Source organism: Sapajus apella, unplaced genomic scaffold (genome assembly GCF_009761245.1).
Source record: "Sapajus apella isolate SASKATOON/1434 unplaced genomic scaffold, GSC_monkey_1.0 scaffold13, whole genome shotgun sequence".
Classification (NCBI taxonomy): Eukaryota; Metazoa; Chordata; class Mammalia; order Primates; family Cebidae; genus Sapajus; species Sapajus apella.
The window spans coordinates 31,044,096-31,058,197 of NW_022436953.1; the positions used below are offsets into that span (position 1 = coordinate 31,044,096).

The window sequence follows — 14,102 nt, forward strand, 5'->3', positions numbered from 1 at the left end:
CACTGCAACCTCCACCTCCGGGGTTCAAGTGATTCTCCTGCCTCAGCCTCCCAAGTAGCTGGGATTACAGGTGCCCAGCTAATTTTTGTATTTTTAGTAGAGACAGGATTTTACCATGTTGGCCAGGCTGGTCATGAACTCCTGATCTCAGGTGATCCACCCACCTCGGCCTTCCAAAGTGCTGGGATTACAGGCGTGAGCCACCATGCCCGGCCTAACTAATCTTTTAATAGACTTTATTTTAGAGCAGTTTTAGGTATACAGAAAAACTGCACAGAAAGTACAGAGTTCCCATATACCCACTTCCTCCCTGTGAGCAGCTTCTCCTATTATTAACTTCCTGCATTCGTGTGCTTCAGCTGCTGCAATTGATGACCAACACTGCTCCGCTGTTCCTCGCAGAAGTCCACACTTCAGGGTGTGTGTTGTGTGTTCTGTGGGTTTTGACAAATGCACAGTTCCCACTATCCGGTATCATGCCTCCTGTGTATTTTCAGTGCTAGGGCCAAAAATAGCTTTTGAGGGTGGGAAAAGAAAGCTCTAGAATGTTACCACAAATGTCAGGCTTAGATTAGGTGAAGAAGGTCAGTATTAAGACAGCTCTAATGAAGAATCAGGAACTGCAGGCGGCGTAGGTGCTGGTGGCTGGGGATGAGGCCGAGAGCCACCCAGCAGCCTTGCTGCAGTGCCACCAGGCAGGTCCCTCCACATAGACCACCCTCTTGTCTCTGCTTTGGAACCAACAAACCCCATGGCCTGGAAGGGCCTCATTCTGTGGCCATGAGGTTTGGTGGCCCCAAAGCAGAGGAAACAGGTGGCCTATGGTGCCCCTCCCATGAGCACCGACTGGTCAGATCTGAGTCTGCAATTGGAGAAGCTTCCTGCCCTCGGGGGAGGAAAGCTTAGGACACCTGTGGGCGGCAGGTCAGGCCCCTTCCCCGCATGGTGAGCAAGCCCAGAGCTGCATGGCTTGGATCCAAATCTACCTGGTGAGGTCTGCTCTGCTCCCCTGGGTACTTGCAGAGGGACCCCTCGAATTCTCCCACATCTGAAGGAGTGGGCATCCTCCTGGCGGTCTGGGTGCTGCTTCAGGCTCCCGCCCCTGCTTGCTGGGTGACCTGGGACAAATCTACAACACCTTGCTTTGGCTTTCAGTTTCCTCACTCATAAAACGGGGACCATCCTAGTGTCACCTAATAATAGGTGAATTGGGAAGGCTGGGGCCGGTGACCCAGCTCCTTCCACCGTGCCTGGCACACTGAAGCACTCACTGCATACTGACGCATGTTACTGGAATCCCAGTGGCCCTGGGTCCTGCAACTGGCGGGGTGTAATGTTGAAGGACAGGACTCGAGACTTCAAGAGGCTCTTCATACTGTGCACTGTGGGGAGCTCACCTGGGCAGCGAGCAGACACAGGACAGCTAGAGGTGACCTGGAATCAGTGGCGGCGGCTCCAGGCGGCAGAAAGAACTAGAATTCAGGCCACCAGAGTTCACACTCAGCTACGCTGCTCATAGGGGATAGGGGCCCCGCGGCATTCCTTTCACATCTGACTTCCCTGACTGGGACAAAGGGGTTGGTTAGGATGGTGCTTCCCAAAGATGTGTGCACCGAAGCCCTGGGGATCTTGGTAATGTACATGCCAATTCTGTGGGTCTAGGGTGCGGCCGGGCAGTCTGCATTTCTAACCAGCACCCTCCCAGGCGTGCCCATGCCACTGGTCCACAGAGCACGCCTGGAGTCTTGAGCAAGGTTAGGACTGTATCTAAGGCTGTTTCCTGCTCCTTCCCTCCCAGGACCACTCCACTCATCCTTCAGCCCCGAAGTCACAGCATCCTGTTATAAACCCTCCATATGCCTGTCCTCACTCTCCTCTCTCCCAATTCACAGCTCTGTGGTGGTCAGTTCTTACCAAATCATAGGTGCCTGCTCTGAGCCAGGACCTATGGGCCCTGAGATACCAGGGAAATGAGCAGGCAAGCCTCTGCCTTCATGCAGTGTCGGGTCTGGCTGATGAGACCATCACTTTGACCACAACGCTGTTTGCCCCCACAAGAAAGAGCACCCTGGGGAAAGCCAGGGTCTATGTCTCCTTCATTCTCTGCCCTGTGCCTGGTACAAGGTCTGAGGCAGAGATGAACTACGGATGGCAGGTAGTTCGCTCCACGTGTTTTCATAATTCCTGTGCTCAGTAGGGAAACTGACATGAGCATGGTGCTGGAATCCATCACATTTCATACTAATGCTGCATTTTCTTCCAGTCATTACCATCTGGACACATACAAGGAACTTTTGAACTGGCAAATAAAGAAGAAAACAGAGAAAAAAACAGATACCCCAACATCCTTCCCAGTAAGATTTCATTTTATTTGTTGCATGATTGATGGTGTTTGCACTAAAGTCAGCTTTGCCTTGCAGCTCCCATGACCACAGGGCACTCCCGGTGCTCAGAGGCCAGAGACTGGGGCCCCAAATCACTCTAACTGCTCAGCATGTGCACCTAGGACTCCAGAATGTTCCTCTCTGGGTGCCAGTCTCAATGCACAGGCCCTGAGCACCTTGGTTGTTCGTGGATCTGGCTGCCAAGCCTATGCTTACTGTTGAGGCCTGGGCTGCCTGGGTCCCAGCAGGAGAGGGTGCTGCTTCATGGCCAGGGGCACCAGCTGGCAGGGTCCCTCCTATGGAACTCAAGCTTGGGACCCAGTCTAGGCCTGCCAGTGGCCCTGGGCAGCTCCCCTCCCTCAGACTCAGTGCTTGTGGCCATGAGCTGCAAATCCCTAGAGCTGTCTGGGGTCCTGAACCAAAGACAAAAATGACAAGAAACAAAACTTTCAGGTGGGCAGCAGCTTTGTGGAAAGGCTCCGAATTGACCTGATCTAACCACAACAGTACAAGTGGTCATGGGCCGGGGAGTGCGGGTGCCAGGAGGTGGCAGGGCCAGGGAGCAGACGGATATGTGTGGAGGTCATCTCAGTGATCTGCTCCAGCTGGCTGGGTCATGACCTGGAGGCAGCTTTCACAGCCTGTCTCGGCACCACACAAACCCCAGAGGTTCTGAGCTGCCTTTGTAAGAGCTGGCTCTGGCTGGACGCAGTGGCTCATGCCTGTAATCCCAGCACTCTGGGAGGCTGAGGCGGGTAGATCACCTGAGGTCAGGAGTTCCAGACCAGCCTGGCCAACATGGTGAAACCCTGTCTCTACTAAAAATACAAAAAATTAGCCTTGTGTGATGGTGGATGCCTGTAATTCCAGCTACTCAGGAGGCTGAGACAGGAGAATCTCTTGAATCCGGGAGGCGGAGGTTGCAGTGAGCTGAGATCTCACCATTGCAGTCTAGCCTAGGCAACAAGAGTGAAACTTCATCTCAAAAAAAAGGAGCTGGCTGGGCATCAGAGTGGTTTTGGGATCTTTCACCCACCTGGCCCCTCCCGTTATCTGCTTTGCCCATAAGGCTAACAGAAGGGCAGCCTCAAAGGGCTCCACTAAGTTCAGGTTTGAATCCTGAACCTGCGGCCTCCGCCTGGTCCACAGAGGGGTCCGCCCCTCCTGGCCTGGGCCTCGGTATGGCGGAGGAAGGCAGCCCATGTGGGCTCTGGCATGCTGCTTCTTGCTGCATTTTTAGGACTAGAATTGAGTTCATCTGCTCCGTATGTCAGAGCAGCTATGGTCTGTCCGATCTTTGGTCTGTCCAAACTGTGCACTTTTCAGAAATAATTATTTCCCATTTGACATGCATAGAATTGGTGTGTGGCTTTTACAGAACCCCACTGTGAGCCCATGATCCAATGAAAACTGGGAGAAATTTGTCAAATAGTCATTCATTTCCTGTGCTACAGGAGTCAATTGGCCTTTCCTCCAAGCCTGAAAGCGTAGTCAGGTTCAGAACAGGCTTTTCTAGCCTACCCTGTAAGATTTGTTCCCTGCTCCTGGCAGGAGCACCAAGGCACAGGCAGCCTTCCGGGGCTGGAGGACTGCCAGGACGTGGCATGTTTCTCACTGCTGGAAAGATAAGTTTACAGAACAGTGGCAGGGAGACAGTGTGGCCTGGCAAGGGTTAATGCGGGGGGCATCTGGCATTAGGCATCAGGAAGACTAAAGGCTGAGGAGAGGCTTGTCTGATTACACCAAGCAATTGGCCAGAATGACCTCAGGGGTCCCTGCCGGGACCAGGACAGGTGAGCTGGATCATGGGACATCAGGCCGGGAGCTCTCAGGACTGCTCCACCCACCCCCAGGGTCACAGCCTCTAGTATCACTTAGGGTGGGGCTGAGAGTCACCTTGGGGAGAAGGGAGAAGGGACCCAACTGCCACAGCCGCTGGCGCCTTCCCTGCCTTTCCCAATCTCTCACCAGAGTCACAAGATGGCCCGTGGCTCCAGGCAGGCATGTGGCCTTGGGAGTTGTGGGGTTAGAGGTCAAGGTGTTTTGCCTGTCAGGCAAGCTTGACTTTTGTCTATAGAAAGGCTCTGTGGCGTATGGCAAGCAAGGCTTCTTTTCTGGAAAAATGCCAACAGCTGATAATTTTAGGAAATAATGTTTTGAATGTGAAGTGTGACTTTTTAGAATAAAAAGACAGGAAGCTCTTAGAAACTGCAAGATTCTAAATCTAAGCAGAAGGCTATATTTTACCCTGTGCTTTTCTATAGCTGTCCTCAAAGCATAAACCATTCCAGATTATTTTCAACTAGTGTTATACGTGTTCAGCAGAGCTATATCTGCCTGGGCATTGCCAGTCACTGAGCAGGAGGGTCTCATGGTGAGGTCTGCAGGACTGTAAGTTTGGGGTCCAACTCCCTGGCCACCCTGTTTGGGCTGTGACTGTCTCTGAGACCTGTACCTGCCCCTTCTCTGCTGGCAGCCAGACAGAGCTGGCTTAGCCATCGAGGGTCTCAGGCCACCAACCTGTGGCCCACCTGACAGCCTTCCAGGTGAAGGTGAGACAGACAAGGCATGACCTGGGGGGCTGCCCAGCTCCGTATCACAAATGCCACAAACACAATCCACTCTGATCAGGAGCTAAGAGGAGAAGCAGGGAGTGGACCTAGAGTCACTCAACAATGAGTCAGGAACGAGCCCCAAAGCTCCTACTGCCATGGGCCGGACTCTGCCCAGTGCAGCATCAGCATCTCAGAGCCAGCCTCGTCCCAGCCTGGCTGAGCCAGACATTCCTGGGACAGGTCGGGGCTTCTCTACTGTGCACAGGAGGAGCAGTGCCAGGCCCACAGCACTTCTGCAGCCTTCGTTTCTTTTCACATCACAAACCAAATGTGCAAAACCCATCCTGGAGTGCATGCTTTCACTAGCAACAAAGCCAGTCCTAAGACAACCTTCATAGTTCTACGGAGGAAGCTGGGGAGGCAGAAGTGACTGCAGCCCACAAAAGTCATGATGGAGCCCTGACGGGTGCGTACACACACACACACCCCCACACACACACCACACACATACACACACACATACACCACACGTACACACCACACATACTCCACACACACCAGACACACGACACACAAACATTCCACACACACTACACACATAGCACACACACATACACACTCCACACATACACCAGACACACACTCCACACAAATGCACTGCACACACTACACACATACACAGCACACACACACTATACAGATATACACAACATACACCACACACATACATATGTACCACACACATATACACCATGCATACAGACCACACACACTACACATGTACATACCCACTGCATATACATACACATACCACACACATAACATATACACACGTACACACCACACACATACATACATAACAAACATACATATACATATACCACACACAGCACACATTACACACACACACCACACACACATACACACCACACATACACACCACGCTACACATACACACCGAACCAACATGCACACATTAACACAGCAAACACACTACACACATATACCACACACACTACACACCATATACACACATACACACCACACATACATTACACACGTACACACCCACACACACACACAACACACATACAATACACACACTACACACCATATACACACATACACACCACACATACATTACACACGTACACACCCACACATACACAACACACATACAATACACACACTACACACATACACACCATACGTACACACCACACTGCACATACACACCAAACCCACATGCACACATTAACACAGCACACACATACACACATACACTACACACATATGCCACACACACTACACACCATATACACAGATACACACTACATACCACACATGCATTACACACATACACATCAACACACACACACCACAAATACAATACACACACCACACACACTACACACATACACACCACACACAGACATACACACCACACATACAAACACTATACATGCACACCAAACCCACATGCACACATAGCACACACACTACACACATACACCATACACACACACACACACACCATATGCCACACACACATTACACACACACCCACACACACATACACACCACACATACAATACACACACACACCACACACCACACATACATTGCACACATACACACACACATATACACACCATACATACAATACACACACCACACACACTACACACATTCATACCACATATACACACACCACATACACTACACAAACACACCACACACCATACACATAGACACACAACACATTCATACCAAAGTACACACCACACACACATCATACACCACACCACTCACACCACAAAAATACATACACACAGCACATACTACGCTTACATAGTCGCAGATACCACAAACAGACACAACACACTTGCACCAATATACACACCACACACATCAGGCTCACACAACACACCAGTCACACCACAATCATCCAGATGCACACACACACCCCACACACAGAGCACTCCATGGTCAGACTTCCACCCCGGGAACCTGCTTTGCAGCTGGCTGGCTCTACTGGGTGGCCCTCTCTATGCTTACCTTCCAGTCCTGGGACACACTCTGGTGGTGGGACTGAGGGTCAGAGTCCCCAGTCCTAGCCCCCCACATCCACTTGTCCTCATGGGGCTGGTACTCATTTCCCAGGGAAGCCTGGGAGAGTGGACTCACTCATTCTGTCCTGGGGCTTTTCTACGTGCACCCACACTTGTCAATACTGGGGCCCAGTGTGAGATTCATAAAGCACAGCCCTTGCACAGCCAGGAGCCTGGCAGGTTCTGCTGTTCGCATCTGTGATCCTCTGTTCTTGTCTATGTGATGATCCAGCAGCCCCCATTCTGGACACTGAAATCCTACGCTTGTCGTCGTCCCACAGCTGAGACAGTCAGTGTTCACCAAAGCAGGTGCATTCTCTCACGGGACACTAGTGGTCTCCCTGGGAACACTGAAGAAGAACATCTCTGCCACCCCCAGTGTCGCTGTGAAGCTGCTTTTGCCCTTCCTAGCAGCTGACACTGCAGATGAAGAGACAGCACTGCCATTCCTGGCCCTGACATCTTGGCTTTGTTTGGGTTTTTTCCAGATGATCATTCGAGGGTGGTTCTGAGCCAAGCGGATGGAATTCCCTGTTCAGACTACATCAATGCTTCATACATAGACGTAAGTGGGCAGAGGCTTCCGGTTCCCCTGGCCCAGCTGAGGGCGAGGCATGACCAGTGAGCACTTTCTTGTCTGGTGCCAGGTGTGTAAACTGTCACAACCTTTCTGGGCAGTTTGGCCCCAAGCACAAAGGGCATGGAACTGCCCGTGCTTTACAAGGTAGCATCAGCATCTGGGAATTTGATTTCAAGAGACAGAGATAAGCACAGAGGATGTTCATTACAGCATTATTTATATTCCTGACCAAATAGAACAGGGAGAATGGGCAGTTAAACAAATGGTGGTAAAACTATGTGCAGTGGATTATTAGAACTCCATTTGTGTTGATCTTTAAAAGATTACTTAATGTAAATTATAAAATTCTCATTAAAAATACAACATAAATCAAATTGTACATGTTCACCCAATTAGAGCATAGAAATGTCTGCTTGTGTGTGAGTCTGGGAAAGGTTTTGCAGAGAAACAGACTAGAGAGGAGACTATGAAATAGGACTTGTTATTTCTGGAATTGCTGGTGAGTTTTCTTTCTTCTTAACCTTTTCCTGTGTTTTGCAAATTCTCTGTGGTGTGTATATATTGCTTCCCTAACAGCAATGACAACGAATCCTTTCAGCAAAGATAATCCTGAAAAAAAAATGTAAATCTGATTTTGTTTTTTCTAGGGTTACAAAGAGAAGAATAAATTCATAGCAGCTCAAGGTAAGCTTTTTATTAATATCTGAAGGTATTTTTGGTAAAATGATGTGAATGGCTCTTATTTCCTTATCTGTATGCCAAAAAGACCAAGGATTTATATTGGACTTTTGTATTTGTGTTTATACCTCACAGACCCGTTAGATTTCCATTCACACAATGGATATGTGTAGACAGTCAGAGAAACACACACTTAGTTATCCCCACTCCTATACGGTGTGAACACAGGCCATGGGGTGGCCCCAGCTGCCACTCGACATGCTAATACTTGCATCAGATAACCTTGAATTTCTCTCAGCTGGCTGAGCACTAGGTGGCCCCCAAGTTTGGAGGGTGATGGGGTGAGTAGCTTTTCAGATCAAGGCGGTAACGATCTGAAAAGTACTTCAGCCGCGAAAACATGCCCCTCAGCTCGCACAGAGCTCTCCCTTGTCTGTTGAGTACTGAACCCAGCATCATTCCCCCAGGGGTTGCCACCTGCAGGACCTGGAGGGTGTGCAGCTAGGCATCACTGGAGCTGAAACTAGATTCCTCAGACTTAGGCCAGGAGTCTTTAGAGCAGTGAGCTCTGAATTTCACCATACTTCAAAATCACCTGGGAAGTTGTTACAAATGCAGGATATCTAAGAAAAAAGGACACACGTGCACACGCAGAGGACATCAGGAATGTGCCCAGCTGGAAACCTCGGGAAACCTGACAATCCGGGCCGAAACAGATGAAAGCAAGGATTTCTCTCTTGCAAGCAGACACCCACAGGGAGGCAGCCCTGGGCGGGACAGCAGCGGAGCAGGGCCCTCCTCACCTCCTGGCCCGTCCCCCTCAGCATGCAGAGCTTGGCTCAGGGCTACAGAATAGCTGTGGCTCAGACAGGAAGCACACAGGTGCAGAGGACTTTCTCCTAGTGACATTTTGTCTTTTGTTCAGATGCCCCGCTCCAGGGACTTTAGCTCATCTCTTATTGGACAGCATCATGCTGAGAGAAAGATTTTGTCAAAGAAAAGGAGATTGGGAATGCAGGGTGAGGCCGGGCAGTCTCTGCCTCTCCCAAGGCTGTCGCCAGCTCTCTGACACAGCCCTCATCTGAACCTTGCTTCTTATCTGCCAATGTAAGGAACTCCACCTGGGCCTAATGACCTTGCCCTCGGAGGGGTTCTGGCTGGAGTGGGGTGGGTGCTAGGACAGGCAGCCCCCACCATTTCTGGAATACTTCAGGGAATGAAGTGTGTGCCCCAACAAGGCCGAGAAGGGGCCAGCGGCCAGGGTGCTGGGACCCCAGAGCGACTTCCCTTCATGCCTTTTGACCTCGGAATTGTCCTCTACACACAGGCCCCAAACAGGAAACCGTTAATGACTTTTGGAGAAAGATCTGGGAGCAAAAGTCTGCGACCATCGTCATGTTAACGAACTTGAAAGAAAGGAAAGAGGTGAGCTCCTGGCATCTGACTCCAGGGTCACTTCCTGTCAGCTGCTGCTGCGGGGCTGGACGTTCTTACCACTTCCTCTTCCTATTTCCCACCCTTCCCCTCACTGTCACTGCAGAAAACCCCAAACACAGGCAGTGGCTTACAGCATTTTCATCAGAAAACAAATCCCCTGCGCCCCAAGCATCTCACGGTTACCTAATCTGTGATAAAACAGTGACAAAGGGTTCCCCTTTTGTCCCAAGGGAGAGTGGACCCTGGCCAGCCCCGTGGCTCTGGCTGCGTGATGGGAGGCAGGAATCTCAGAAACTGAGTTTTAGGATGTCCAGCGTGTCATGCGGCAGACCTCAGACTAGAAGTGAACATGATTTCATGCTTATTATCCAGACTAGAGAAATGCATTTGAAAACATGGTATATTGAAGAAATGTTGATTTGCCATCCAAATATATTTAATTAGCTGTTTCTAATTCAAAAAAGGATGCATGTACATTATAAGAATTTGAATCATCGACAAAGAGGAAAAGTTGAAATGATTTGTTTCCTAATGGAACAAGTACTCATTAGCATCTGCTGTGCTGGGCCAGCTCTGTCCCAGGTGCAAGGAATGGGGGCTCACATTCAGGGCTGAGAAGTGGGGGCTATTGGGCGCCCAGTGGGGAGGTGTTGAGTGACAGGCAGGGAGCCATGCCATAGGCAGTGAGCTCGCTCTCCAGAATCAAAGAAGAACTGGGAGCCGGAGGGAGACTTGCTTCAGGTGGGGCGACAGTCAGGAGGCTGTGCTTCTGGCGTGTTGTGGCATGAAGGCCCAGCTCAGGAGGAACCGCGTGCCCTGCCGGCCTTGTTCGGGCCCTACTGTGTCCTGAGCTCCTCAGTCGTCCACTGGCCTGGCCCCAGCAGCGCCCAGGCAAGGACTGTGGTGAAGGGCTGCCATTTTTAATGGGAGTGCCAGGCCTTGGGGAGCTCAGCTGGGGCAGAAGATGGGTGGCAGGAGCCCGAGGGAAGGGCAGGCTGGCAGGTGCTCTGGTCCCCACAGTGCCAGCTTACTAAGTGCCACTCCAAACACAGGAAGCAGCCTCCAGCCACGTTTCTAGTCAGGGTAGGATGGGGGCTCTTGTTCTGCTCTCGGGGGAGCTTGAAACAGGACTGGGGAGGACCACCCCTTCACCCTTACGAATCTCGTCCCTGTCATCCTTTGTCACAGGGAAGAGTGACAGAGGAAAGCAGGGGATTCCCAGAGCAGGACTCTTCACCCTGCCTGTGCTGGAGCGGCCATGGAGGAGGACACCCACACTAGGGAAAAGGAGGCTGACCCTTCACCAGGCATCTCAGGGTGCCCTGTGACCCGCAGTGATAGGGACCAGTCTTCCTGGGGCTGGTGCTCCAAGCATGAGACCAGCACAGAAGCTGGGGCTCTGGAGGACGCCCCCGCTTCCCCCTCTCAGTCGCTCTGCTGAAAATGTCACTGGCATTTTCTCTCCATCTTCTTCCACCGCCTCCTACTGGATTTTTCCACTCCTGTGACTCAGTGCTGGGCTGCTGCCATGTCCCGATTCTCACCAATTCAGATGAAATCATTTCTCAATAGAGTTCCCTTTTTCTTAATTGCTCACACTTCTGTTGTGGTTTCCTTGGCTTCCACATCCTGGGCTCTGCATTGCAAAAGGCAGCTGCCCTGGCATCTCATGATCGGTGGGAGGGAGCGAGAGGGAGGGGGCATAAAAGCAGCCACCAACACCGAGCCCTTGAGAGGCTGAGACCATTTCACAGTTCCCACTGGAGAAACTTTCAAGGTGAGAAGCTCAGGAGGGTCCCCAGGGCTCCTTACAGGGCCAAGACTCACCCAAACCGAGACCTGCAGGCATTTTCAGTTCTTCCGGGCTATGTCAGAGATGCCCTGTGACCAGCAGCCCCACCCAGAGCCAGGAGCAGGCAGGAGGAAGTTGTCCGTGGCAGTCGTAACACAAGGATGCTGCTCCCTGCTAAATACCAGAGGCTGTTTGTTTCATAAGACTATTAATCCTGGAGACTTGACCATGAGCTGTGCTGCTCAGGGGCCATTCCCAGGATAAACTCTCTGATGATTGGCAGGCTTGTTCCATTCCAGAGATGTTTCTCTGGCACACGAAGTAGATGCTTTTCCCCTTGAGGTGGGTCCTCATTCACTCGTGAAGTCCGCCCTGATAGAGGACTCACCACCGGGCAGGTGCTTCGTGCGGTGCTACAGAATGAAAGGGCTCCAGGAACGTGTATTTTGGGTCATTATTGCTTCAGAGGTTGGGAAGGTAGAGAAATGGGCCTGTCTGTAGCAATGCGTCCCCTCCTGCAGACGCCACAGCAGCTTCGTCCCTGCTAGAGAAAATGAAGGTCATTAGGCCAATCATAGGTTCATTAATCTTGAACGGCAGACTGGCAGTGGGGCAAATTAACTTTGTCCTTAGTGAACTGAGCAAGAAAAATACAAATTGCTGAATCCAATGGTAAATGTCTGGGGGAAGCACTGTCCTTGCCCCCTGGCCTGAGGGTCATTTGGGGTCAGGTGCCCAGCTCTGAAGGCTGTAGGCTCAACATGACTGGCTGATGGTCAGTTAATAAAATGTATGGGATTCGTGAATGAATGAAGAAGTGAGACATTGTTGGTGTCTAAATCAGAAAGGCTTGCGGGGTCCTCGTCATAGCCTCAAGGCTGCCTTCCACCCGTTATGCAGCCTCAGTTTCCCCACTCATGAGGTCGACACAGGTGCGCTTGCTGTTTCTCAGCTCTGGGAACTGTGTGACTCCAGCTGGTGTGTGTGAGGCCTTCTGTGGATGGCGGGGATGTCATGACGCAGTGCACCCACAGATTTATTTGCTTCTATGAAATTGTTCCATGCAGGAAAAGTGCCATCAGTACTGGCCCGACCAAGGCTGTTGGACCTATGGAAACATCCGGGTGTGCGTGGAGGACTGCGTGGTTTTGGTCGACTACACCATCCGGAAGTTCTGCATACAGCCAGTAAGCATCTCTAGTTGCTAACCTTCCAGAAAGATCATTCCCAGAGAGCGCGATGCCCAGAGTTAACACCCTGCTGTAGTTATGAAGCTCTTTGCTGCCACCTCAGCGCTGCCGCAGCTCTGGCTGAGAGGGTACAGTGACCAGGCTGTGATGGGCAGATGGGCAAGTGGGCCAAGACACCAGAGGCTGCTGCACAAGGGTCTGCAGGCTGTGCTGGGGACTCCTAATTCCCGGAGACTCCTCTGGGCCTCTCCACGAGGAAGACCCGTAGGGGCCTGGGGATGGGAACTCCCCTCAATATCACAATGGCATTTCACACACTGGAACTGGGAGGGCAGTTTTTTTCTAACACATTCCAAATTATGTCTGAAATCTCCACACTTGGGTCCTGCTAGTTCCACCACCCCAAAGGGTTTAAGAGAGATACAAGTACAAATATCTGTATACAAAGCAGATGCAATAAAGATATAGAAGAAAGTTTAAAACCATAGAGAAAAAACAGAAGGCCATTTTATCAGGATTTAAAGATAGAGTGATTGGCTTAATTAGGTCACAAAATAAGTGTCTGAGGTCCCCAAAAGTCACAGCCAAAAAGGAAAAAGATGAGCTGATCATTTTTATTCTATCCGCTGCTGGCATCTCTCCCAGAAATGTGTACACAGGCGCACACAAGTATTCACACACACACACACATACACCCACACACCTGCACACAGGCACGCACATGCACACATGCACACACATACATACATACACAGGCATGCACATTCACACACATACCTCCATACACATACACGTGCACATACATACACGTGCATTCACACGTGTGCACACATACATACACCCACACATGCATGCTATGCACACACGTGCATCCACATACACACACATGCACATTCACACGTGTGCACACATACATACACCCACACATGCATGCCATGCACACACACTCCCACACACACAGGTGCACACATGCATGCACATGCACACACATACACACACATTCACACAGGTGCACACAGGCACACGCATGCACACACATACACCCACACATATGCACACAGGTGCACAATGCATGCATGCACATGCATACATACACCCATGCACAGTCACACTGTACACATGTGCACACATGTACACATAGGCACACACATTCACACATGTGGACACACACCCACACACATTCACACATGCACACATTTGCACACCCATACACGCACATTCACATACACCCACACACATTCACATGTGGACACACCCACACACATTCATACGTGCACACATTTGCACACCCAAACACACACATACACCCACACACATTCACACATGTCCACACACATACACCCACACAGGCACACAGATGCACATATGCATGCAC

At 50.8% G+C, this 14,102-nt stretch overlaps 1 protein-coding gene and 1 long non-coding RNA gene across 6 annotated transcripts in view; one reads left to right on the top strand and one right to left on the bottom strand.

Annotated features, from left to right (window-relative positions):
• The window catches only part of LOC116554137, a 19,535-nt gene extending 10,692 nt beyond the window's left edge, over positions 1-8,843 (bottom strand). Inside the window, exons 1-2 of the long non-coding RNA XR_004270068.1 lie at positions 8,833-8,843; positions 2,035-2,041 (exon numbers count right to left, since the gene is read on the bottom strand). This is a non-coding gene — a long non-coding RNA (uncharacterized LOC116554137). The remainder of the gene's footprint in view (positions 1-2,034; positions 2,042-8,832) is intronic.
• The window catches only part of PTPRE (protein tyrosine phosphatase receptor type E), a 177,120-nt gene that overhangs the window by 143,619 nt on the left and 19,399 nt on the right, over positions 1-14,102 (top strand). For all 5 annotated transcript variants that reach the window (XM_032282005.1, XM_032282003.1, XM_032282006.1 and 2 more), the window contains 5 exons: positions 2,264-2,354; positions 7,539-7,615; positions 8,278-8,314; positions 9,636-9,733; positions 12,605-12,724. In XM_032282005.1, coding sequence (XP_032137896.1) covers positions 2,264-2,354; positions 7,539-7,615; positions 8,278-8,314; positions 9,636-9,733; positions 12,605-12,724 — 423 coding nt within the window. The remainder of the gene's footprint in view (positions 1-2,263; positions 2,355-7,538; positions 7,616-8,277; positions 8,315-9,635; positions 9,734-12,604; positions 12,725-14,102) is intronic.